Source organism: Trichomycterus rosablanca, chromosome 17 (assembly GCF_030014385.1).
Source record: "Trichomycterus rosablanca isolate fTriRos1 chromosome 17, fTriRos1.hap1, whole genome shotgun sequence".
In the NCBI taxonomy this organism is placed as follows: Eukaryota; Metazoa; Chordata; class Actinopteri; order Siluriformes; family Trichomycteridae; genus Trichomycterus; species Trichomycterus rosablanca.
The window spans coordinates 27,777,198-27,788,560 of NC_086004.1; the positions used below are offsets into that span (position 1 = coordinate 27,777,198).

General features: G+C 39.1%; 1 protein-coding gene across 2 annotated transcripts; it reads left to right on the plus strand.

The window, feature by feature from the left end:
* The first annotated feature begins 2,043 nt into the window (after nucleotides 1-2,043).
* On the plus strand, nucleotides 2,044-9,213 carry lrrc28 (leucine rich repeat containing 28). 2 transcript variants are annotated; one of them, XM_063013055.1, is made up of 10 exons: nucleotides 2,044-2,115; nucleotides 4,162-4,384; nucleotides 4,465-4,505; nucleotides 4,839-4,876; nucleotides 4,971-5,108; nucleotides 5,434-5,640; nucleotides 5,861-5,963; nucleotides 6,850-7,022; nucleotides 7,294-7,453; nucleotides 8,944-9,213. In XM_063013055.1, exons 2-10 carry the CDS (start codon nucleotides 4,217-4,219, stop codon nucleotides 9,011-9,013), a joined length of 1,098 nt encoding a protein of 365 aa, XP_062869125.1. In that variant the 5' UTR covers nucleotides 2,044-2,115; nucleotides 4,162-4,216; the 3' UTR covers nucleotides 9,014-9,213. The 2 variants fall into 2 exon arrangements, with proteins under 2 accessions (XP_062869125.1, XP_062869124.1); XM_063013054.1 differs by lacking the exon at nucleotides 2,044-2,115 and adding an exon at nucleotides 3,282-3,382.
* The last annotated feature ends 2,150 nt before the right edge of the window (nucleotides 9,214-11,363 follow it).

Sequence of the window (11,363 nt, forward strand, 5' to 3'; positions counted from 1 at the left end):
TATGGCTACGTTTTTTAAGTGTTTAAGTTGTGAATAGGCTAGTACTAACTGTATAACTATATCACTATACTGAAGACTGAATGTAACAGAATTGTTTTTTTTTTTTTTTTTAATTACTATTTACAGTATTTCGTTTTCAAAGTTACATATTACAAATTACAAACAAACAAACATCAGTTGGGTGATTCAGAAATAAATAATATATATATATATATATAATAAACATACAAACATAAAAATAAATACATAAATACATTAAATAATATTAGTCAGTTGCACTTACAATTTTTTCGAGAAGTAGGAAAGTCTTGGCAGCTTTTTTATGTAACAGGATTGTGGCACATGTACATGTACAACCATCTACAGTATGTATGTGGGTGAGCACATGTGTGTGTGTATATATCTGTGTGCCACAGACAGGCACATCCGCACCTTCTATACATCGATCTGCACATTTTCCTATATTTTCTTACATTTTCTTATATTTGCACTGTGGTTCACTTTATAATTCACTTTATAATTTACTAATAATTTACTTATATTTTACAGATGTTACTTACAATCTATACCAGCCTTACAATGTTAACCGAGATAACACCTTCATATGTACCCTCAGGTCCTGGTGTAGTGTGTTGTCTGAGTGTTGTTGTGATTATACAGATACTTGTTTGTATAATGTGAATCTCTGTAGTGTGTACTATTACTTTTGACTTTTGATTTATGTAACTTGCTACTTAATTTCCTTCGGGATTAATAAAGTATTGATCTATCTATCTATCTATCTATCTATCTATCTATCTATCTATCTATCTATCTATCTATCTATCTATCTATCTATCTATCTATCTATCTATCTATCTATCTATCTATCTATCTATCTATCTATCTATCTATCTATCTATCTATCTATCTATCTCTCTGGGTAGCACTGTCACCTCACAGCAAGAAGGTCCTGGGTTCGATTCCCAGATGGAGTGGTCCGGGTCCTTTCTGTGTGGTGTTTGCATATTCTCCCCGTGTCTGTGTGGGTTTCCTCCGGGAGCTCCGGTTTCCTGCCACAGTACAAAGACGTGCAAGTGAGGTGAATTGGAGATGCAAAATTGTCCATGACTTTGTTTGATAATAACACTTGAACCGATGAATCTTGTGTAACCACCTAACTAACTAACTACCTGTCCTGTAGTTGTTGAATGTAACCAAAGTGTGTAAAACTTGTCGTTAAAATCCTAATAAATAAATCAATAAGCATTATGTATAAAGAATGATGTGTAGAAGTTTGTCAGAACGCAGTTTGTTGGTTATGTTGGCACCAACCAAAGGGACACAGAACTGAAACTTTTCTCCACATGTTGATATGAAACAGACATGATGTTTATAAGAGGTAGTTACTGGTTACACAAGATTCATCAGTTCAAGTTTTAATGTCAAACACAGTCAGTCATGGACAATTTTGTATCTCCAATTCACCTCACTTGCATGTCTTTGGACTGTGGGAGGAAACCCACACAGACACAGCGAGCACATGAAACTCCACACAGAAAGACCCAGACCGCTGCACCTGGGAATAGAACCCAAGACCTTCTTGCTGTGAGGTGACAGTGCTACCCACAGAGTCACCGTGCCGGCCGACTAACCTAAATATAACAGATATAAGACATTATAAATGGTGACCACCGGTCAGAAATTTTAATAGTAAATTTAAATTTTGTTAGTTTTTCTTTGGTTTTTAGTCAAAATCTATAAAATACTTCAAAAGTGAAACTCCAAATGCTTTTAGATTTGGGAACTACAGAACACTATTTCCACACAGAAATGGAGATGGGAGCATCACGATATGAAACAGCTTCTTACAAACAATATTGAGGCAAACACAGATTCAAAGGACACACAAATGGACATCTCATCAGCTAAAAACTAACTTATGTTTACCGCAGGCTGTAAGAATCAGCGATCTATAAACCATCCGTTACTATGAGTGATTAACCCAGGTGATTTGTAAATCATATAATCTGTTAGACCAATTGTGTATGCTCATTCCTGTGACGTATGCTGGTCGGTGTCAAACAAGCAGAAAAACAAACCTGCAGGAATGCCTGTCATATATAGCGGGGAGATGTGAGTCACACTTCATTTAACATTATATACACAAACGTGTTTTAAAACCCTGTTTTAAAAAATTGTTTTTAACATAGAACGGTTGTTGCCGAAGCAGTTTTAAAGTATTCAACCAAAGTGAGCTATTTTTGGTTAGAGCTGTTCTTTTCCCCCCTACCTGTTTCCCGCAGTGTCCGGCTGCTGTGTTATCATTGGCTAAAATTGCCGACTCATGGTTATGATTGGTTAGAATGTTTGTGACTATTTGGTATTAGCCAGTCCTGACACAGTGGGTGGGATTTGCCGCAATACAGGTAGTAAAAAAAACAAAGCTAACAAGCTATTGCATAATTTAACTTTTTTATTTATTAACAACAACAGCAACGAATATTTAGCAAAGCGTTTTAGTCAGAAATTTGTTTTATTTTTATGCTACTTGTATGTAGCGCGGAGTTTAATTGCAAACCACTATCGAGTAGCTAACGTTCATAGTTGGATAAAAACAGACCCTGTGACGTCACGTGACCATGGCACATAGATAGGTATCTAAATTATTATTATTATCTTGTTATATATTATATTATTATTAGTATCTTGTTTCTGGACTTACTGATTGCTAATATTAATATCAATACGTGCCAGTGTAATTAATAAAACCTCCAGGCTGTTAAATATATAAACATTTTACGTGATAACAGTGACGTTACAAATACAGAATAACAGGTCTTAAATATATAATATGCTGTTATAGTAATAATTTCATTACATATCTGGGATATTTTTTGTTTACTTAATTTTAGGTTGCAAAACACATTTATCATATTCTTAATTAAATACAATTCATTTAGTCTGTGCTTAAAACTAATGATTAATTTTCCTTATGTGTCCAGATGTCTTTCATCAAAAAACCTTAGGCCTGAGGCTAAAAGAATTCAGAGATTTGTCTCTCTATCCAGTTTTATTTATTTTTATTTTTTGTTGACATTTTTGTTTTATTTTTATACTTTAACAAGTCACATTCTTGAACAAGTTTCTCTAAAATGCTTAATTTAGTATAAAAAATGGCTATAAAATCTAAATGAAAAGATACACAATATTCATATTTGAACTGTCTTATACTGTTTTACACTGTTTTGGATTGGTGCACAAGAAAAGTTCTTAAAGAAATTGCAGAGATGTGATTGTGACAGAGAGGCTGCGCCGATACATATGTTTGAAATCACACCAAAATTGTGTAGTATGTAGTCCAGAGGGACATCACTCTGTTGATTTGACTGGGTGTAAGTAGGTGAGTATGTTTGCTCTATTGGCTTTTGCATTGAAAACTGATCAGTGTTTAATGTTGACTTGACTAAGATGCATTTTTACGTTATCATAAAAATAAGGATGAATTATTTTACGTTTGTTTATTGTTGTGTTTTGTTTTAAACTACCTTCTAATGTTCTTTACCCCTCAGGAACAATTTATAAAAATTGATTATTGGAGAAACATGAATATATAGATTTTGTTTATTTGGAAAGGAACAATCTGAGTTATCATCACTGTCAAATTTGTCATTTAAATTTTATACAATGACATTATAACTCATATTTCTAATGTAAGTAAAATAATAGTTTTAACTTCGCAAGTTTGTAGAATCAAATAGGTTGAAAATGTGAGAGAAAATTGCACTTAGGTTTCTTTAGAGGGCGAAAACCAGCACAAACAAACACAAATTTGATTATATGTTGAACATCACATTGCATGGCAGTTTTAATTCCTCGTATTGTCCCAAATGGTGATTTTGATCAAACATGTGGATGATGTGTGAGATGGTTTCAGCTCAACATCCTCACATTCATAACACTAGAATTGCTGATATTTACTAAGACCAACAACTACGAGAAAGAACGACATAAGCTAAATGCATATTGTACTTAATATAGTAGATTTACCCACACTAATGATAACATCATCTTATGACCCACTATATTCATGCGTTAATGCAAAAGCAATTCACAGCTTATTGCTTGTGTGTGGATTTGCCATTTTGTTTACACAATTTATTGTGCTAATAATTATTTTAGGGAAGGATCCAGATAAAAGTAAAGGAGGAAACATCCCGTCTCCCTCTCTGTGAGCATGGCTTCGGAGCTCCACGACACCATCTTCACTGCTAAACAAGAGCGCCACAAAAATCTGTTTCTTAACTACAGGAACCTGAACATCTTTCCTGTGGAGCTTTTAAAAGATGAAGGTCTGCAGTTCCTGGAGAGGCTTTACATGAAAAGGAACTCCCTCACAACTCTGGTAAGGATGCTTGGAACACATGTGAAACCTGTTTAGGTCCTAAGATATAAATTCTGATGGTGATGTTTTTTTTTTTTCAGCCTGAAAATCTAGCACAGAAACTTCCCAACCTGCTAGAGTTGTGAGTATTTTGTCGGATGGCTTTGTTGCAATGACTGTTTTTAGGCATAGACAATGTCTAAGAATATTTTTAGTTCCTGAAGGTTAAAACTCTGATCTGTAATGTTACTAATCACCAGCAGATGTCACTGAAGAAACAACACAACATAAATACTAGTGACTTGAGGTTTAATGTTACAGGCATTATTATAATTTTGATGAGATATTATTAATGTCAGCTCAGTCTCTAAAAAGGTCTCCTGGTTTATATATGCACTATTGTGTCAGGAAACGTTAACAATGGTTTAAAACAGTATTCAGATAAAGTCTTAAATCTTACTGTCCCCCAATATAGGTACCTGCACTCAAACAACATTGCCATCATTCCACAAGGTAATTTTACTCAAATCGATCATGAGTGGGTGCTTTGTTTATATTCTACATAATTCTTTAAACTTGGTACATTTTCTCTACTTATTTTGTACAGCTATTGGCAACCTGGTAAAACTGCAGTCACTAGATCTGAGCGATAATGCCCTGCAGGTAATCTGCCCCGAGATTGGTCGCCTGCGCTCCCTACGTCATCTGCGCCTGGCCAACAACCAGCTGAAATTCCTTCCTCAAGGTCTGTGATCGTTATTAAAGGTTAGGTTAAATAAATAAACTTATTTGTAGCTCTTTATTACTAAGTTAATCTGTTCCTGAGTCTTTCTGAAAAACAAGTACTGAACGTTTACATTTTTGGCATTTAGCTGACGCTTTTATCCAAAGTGACTTACAGTATTTTGACAGTATGCTGTCTAAGCAATTGAGGGTTAAGGGCCTTGTTCAAGGGCCCAACAGTGACAACCTGCCAGTGATGGGGCTTGAACCAGTGACCTTTTGATTACTAGTCCAGTACCTTAACCGCTAGGCTAAAACAGCCTCTTAATTTTTTTTATTCTAATCAGAGTTGGGTGATTTGAAGGAGCTGGAGATCCTGGACGTATCCATGAATCTGCTTCGGACGCTCCCAGAGCGCTTACACAAGTGTGCGTCCCTGCAGTGTCTGACCGCCGACCGCAACCTGCTGCACTGCCTCCCGCGCCAGCTGTGCCAGCTGCCCGAGCTCAACGAACTGTCACTGGCTGCTAACTGCCTCAGGTCACTCCCTCTGGGTGAGAACCACTCACGCATCTGTCGGAACAAAGGCTTTTTAATATGTTGCTGTGTTTGAGTTGGCAAAACTGTGGGATTGTGGGAAATCATGAGCCTTAGGGTATTTTTTTATGATGATTATGTTTATGGTACGTTTGCTCTCACAAAGGCTTTCCTAGAGTTTTTACAAACATTTATGAATCTGCTGAACTACTTAGTGACTGTGGCTCTTTCTGGCAGATCTGGGCCGCTCCATGGAACTGCAGTTTGTTTTTGTGGACAACAACGTTCACCTCAAGGGTCTGCCGTCCTACCTGTATAACAAAGTGATCGGCTGCAGTGGGTGAGTAGCCTGAGCAATTAGAGGTACGACAGCGCACCATAAAGAGGAAATCAGAAATAATTACACCCTTAACAATATTAAATACTCCTCCAAAAATCCCTGAAAAACAAGTTATACATTGTTAAAAACAACACAAACAAGTAGGTTTAGGATTACTTCAAATCATGGCCGTATTGACAATATATATTCAGATATGCTTAAAATTCCCCCTAATATACTAATATAAAAATGATTAATAAACATGATTCACTCAGTAGCTTTGCATAATGTTAGGATTGGTCATTGTTCCTATCAGCTGCTGATATGGCAGAAATGTTTTAGAATGGCAGGAACAACCACCCCCCCCTCCCCTCCCTACACAATGTTCAATGCATGGTAACGGCGTAGTGTGTAATGATCAAAGTGTATATACAGTAACAACATGTAAAAAGTGTATATTTATAAGCACACACCTACATTAATAGTGAAACAGTATAATAACACCACATTAAAGGTATATATGTAGGTATAAATATTTGTCTATTATGATAACCCACCACCCCTGAGACCCAGGTTCAAATCTTAGCAGTGCTATCGCTCGGCTGGGCACCTACACAGACATTATTGGCCGTTTCTGATAGGGATGGGGGGTGGCCAAAGCCCTGTAATGAATTGGTGCCCTGTCCAGTGTAATGTCCTGTGAGACTAGACATGCCTAAAGCGGTTAAAGCGGTTGATGAACATAAAAAAGAGAAAAATATATGAATTAGTTCATAATTAAAGCAGCTACTGAACTGTTGTAGATGAATATTTTGATGTTTTATGTCGGTTTTGTTATTGCTGCCTTCAGTTAGTTTGATGATGAAGACGTGAGTCACCTAATTGGTGTGTGTGTGTGTGTGTGTAGGTGTGGTGTTTCTCAGCAGGTCTCTGATGTAACATTATCTGTGACGGCTGGAGATCTGAGCGTACCTCTGCCCGCTGAAGTGAAAGCTATGGGTACAGAAGGGGAGCGGGTGTTAACGTTAGAGGAGATGGCGATGAGAACACTTCATGTAGCGTTCAGCAGGAACAGAAAGGGTGAGAATCACGTCCACCTGCTCCTACAGTACAGTATAGTATTATTAATTTAGGGGAGCTCAGTGACTCTGTCAATGATGACCCGGTCAATGAACTTAGTCATCATACAGTATAAATCAGGGGTGCCCAATACGTCGATCGTAGGCAAGACTACTGCAAAGACGACTGTTTTGTTTATACGTGGAAGAAGCTACGAAAGTCTGGGCACCCCTGCATTTTTTACTTTGTAAATGCAAATAAAACCCTCATTTTATTTTATTTTCTTTGCCAGACTCGGCTTTCTTGCCAACATTCCTGCTGCCCAACAGTTTATCTGAGCTGTTACACTGCCCGCTGGGTCACTGTCATCGCTGCAGTCAGCCCATGTTCACTATTGTCTATCCCAAACTCTTCCCCCTCAAAGAGACGCCGCTGGCCGGAGTGCACAGGAGGTACTGCTTTTACCCATTTGTTACCCATTTGCAAGTCTTCATGTATACACCGATCAGCCATAACATTAAAACCACCTCCTTGTTTCTACACTCACTGTCGATTTTATCAGCTCCACTTACCATATAGAAGCACTTTGTAGTTCTACAATTACTGACTGTAGTCCATCTGTTTCTCTGCATGCTTTGTTATCCCCCTTTCATGCTGTTCTTCAATGGTCAGGACCCCCACAGGACCACCACAGCGCAGGTATTATTTAGGTGGTGGATCATTCTCAGCACTGCAGTGACACTGACATGGTGGTGGTGTGTTAGTGTGTGTTGTGCTGGTATGAGTGGATAAGACACAGCAGCGCTGCTGGAGTTTTTAAACACCTCACTGTCCCTGCTGGACTGAGAATAGTCCACCAACCAAAAATATCCAGCCAACAGCGCCCCGTGGGCAGCATCCTGTGACCGAAGATGACCGACTCAAACAGCAGCAATAGATGAGCGATCGTCTCTGACTTTACATCTACAAGGTGGACCAACTAGGTAGGAGTGTCTAATAGAGTGGACAGTGAGTGGACACGGTATTTAAAAACTCCATCAGAGCTGCTGTGTCTGATCCACTCATACCAGCACAGCACACACTAACACACCACCACCATGTCAGTGTCACTGCAGTGCTGAGAATGATCCACCACCTAAATAATACCTGCTCTGTGGTGGTCCTGTGGGGGTCCTGACCATTGTAGAACAGGGTGAAAGCAGGTTAAAAGTGTATGTAGAGAAACAGATGGACTACAGTCAGTAATTGTAGAACTACAAAGTGCTTCTATATGGTAAGTGGAGCTGATAAAATGGACAAGGAGGTGGTTTTAATGTTAAGGCTGATCGGTGTATGTACTTACTAACTCATCTGGATTTGGGCAGTTTATCCCATTCTTCATGGTAGATCCTGTTAAGCAAACCATCAGATTGAATGGCGAGCGTCTGGGAACTGCCATCCTTTGATGGGGTTTGAGTCTGTGCTTTAGCTGGGCTACTCAAAGACGTTCAGAGACGTGCACAAAGACACTACAGTGTTGTAGTTTGGTTTTAGATTTTGTACTCAGCCATAACTCTGACATTTACACACTTGCAGGCTTTTTCACACCCACTCGGTGCTCCTGATTCCCCCAGCGATCGTACGTGTTGGTAACTGATGAGCTGTCCGTCCCGGGCTCCACTCACTCCGCCGTCTGTCTCAACCCATTAGTAACAGGACACCAGCATTTCGGTATCAACATCTCCCATCCTAAGCCGTCCTAACACAATCAGGGAGGCTAATTGGCTGATCTCAGATCCTCTGCGTGCATTACGAGATCTAATCGGTCCAGCGGTTATGTCTGGAGCCGTCCACAGCTGCTGGGTAGCTCGGTAGTGGTCAGCAAGGGTTTGTGTATGAATGCTGGGAAAAACTGAAATGTAAAGGTAAAGATTTTGACAGATTTTTTTTTTCCTCTCAACAGGACGACTGTGAGTTTCATGGCGTACTGCTGCTCCAGTCAGTGTTTGCAGATGTTTAACCTGCAGAGCTGATATCACCAGTTACCCGTTACCCAGAATCATCCTCCATGGTGCTCATCTGAACACTCAACTCAAACATCTTGGACCCTCTGTGCACCCCTAAGGCACTTATCTAACATTTTAAGCACTCGTTTAGATCATCTGCTGGCATTAATCAGGATGGGCACTTGTTCTCACAGTGTTTTATTAAATGATGAGTGAGAATGCTTTTACGTCTGACTGATCTAAAATAAGTGTGTGTTTTTTCTGTGGTGCTGATGATTCCTCCAGTGTGGTTTAAAGGATTGGTTAACCTTTCTGTAAACAAAGCGACGACGCCGTAGTGACATGACGTGGCTGTAAAGCTCAACCACTATATAAAATTAATTTTTTTGTGCAAAAGTTTGCACACCCCTGATGAAATACCCTGGTTAGATTTCCTGTGTGAAATAGGCTGTATAGTGTTTTGCACAGTTTATATTTATTTGATTAATTTTACGTATTTGTTTTTTGTTTGTTTTTTTTTATGGTGGGGGGGCAAAACGCACTTCATGTTGTTTTTTTCTGTTATGTGATACATAACTGTGTATCAATATCTGCAGAAAATCAGAAAACATGGAATTTAACCGTGTGTGTGTGTGTGAGAGAGAGAAATACACCAAATTGGAAAGAGTGGGAGAGTGTAAATTTAGCTAAATTAAGAATAAGTGAGTGTGTGTGTGTGAGTGTAAGTTAAATTCAGATAAGTGTGCGTAAGAGTGTGAGAGTGAAAGTGTGAATTGAAATAAAAAAGGGTGCATAAGAGTGTATACGTGAGAGTGTGTGACAGAATGACTGTGTGAATTGAATTCGATTGAATAAAAAGTGAGCGTGAGAGTGTGTGTATATGAGAGTGTGTTTGGAAGTGTATGTGAGAGAATGACAGTGTGAATTAAGTTGAATTAAACAGAAAGTGTGTGTAAGAGCGTATGAGAGAGTGTGTGTATGCAAGACTGTCTGTGAGTGTATGAGTGAGAGAATGACAGTGTGAATTGAATTAAAGAAGGGTCCATAAGATTGTGTATGTGAGAGTTGGTGTATGCGAGAGCAGGTGTAAGATAGAGTGTGTGACTGTGTGAGAGAGAAAGAGTGTGTGAGAGAGAAAGACACGGTGTAAATTGAATTACATAAAAAGTGTGCATAAGAGTGTGTATGTGAGAGCAGGTGTAAGAGTGTATGAGTGTGTGAGAGAATGACAGTGTGAATTCAACTGAATTAAATAAAAAGTGTGTGTGTGTATGTAAGAGTGTGTGAGAAAGACAAGGTGTGAATTGAATTAAATAAAAAGTGTATGTGAGTGTGTGTATGCGTGTGTGTGACAGTGTGTGTGAGAATGACTAAATTGAACTGAAAAAGTGTGTGTAAGAGTGTGTGAGAGAAAGACTAAGTGTGAATTGAATTACATAAAAAGTGCATAAGAGGGTGTATGTGAGAGTTGGTGTATGTGCGTGTGTGTATGTGTGAGAGAATGACTGAATTAAACTAAAAAAGTGTGTGAGAGAGAGAGCAAGACAAGGTGTGAATTGAATTATGATAAAAAGTGAGTGTGTGTGAGAGAGAGAGGGAATGTGTGTGTGTGTGTGTGGGGGGGTAGGTTGATGGGAGGAGGCTCTCTCACTATGAACTGGCTGCGTTTACATGATTAGTCTCCACTGAGAAGTGAAGGAGTGATGAAGATGCAGGACGTGTTTCACTCCCAGCACTGATTCACTGGAGCTGATTCATCATGGAACAGGGTGAGTGAACCACAGCGGAGAGAAGCTGCAACTCTTCTGTTTCATGAGACGATGTGGCATTATAGTACTGCATCCAGATTTCTTTATTCGGATTTACCTTGCACAGGGTTCTGTTTGTGTGGTTCCACTTAGACATGTAAGAGGTTCTTATTGGTTCTTGGCTGGTTCAGAGACGTCTGCATTTTTCTGAAAAGGTTCTTCTGAGGGGGTAAACTGAATAAATCTACCTGGTGGTAAATAGAACCCTAAACTTTGGTCTTAGAAGTGTTTGTGTTGATCTGTAGTTCTGTTTAGTTTGTTTATTAGGATTTCAACGTCATGTTTTACACTTTGGTTACATTCATGACAGGAACGGTAGTTACTCATTACACAAGATTCATCAGTTCACAAGGTTATATCAAACACAGTCCTGGACAATTTAGAATCTCCAATTCACCTCACTTGCACGTCTTTCGACTGTGGTAGGAAACCGGAGCACCCGGAGGAAACCCACACGGACACGGGGAGAACATGCAAACTCCTCACAGAAAGGACCCGGACCTGGGTATCGAACCCAGGACCTTCTTGCCGTGAGGCGACGGTGCTACCCACTAAGCCACCGTGCCGCC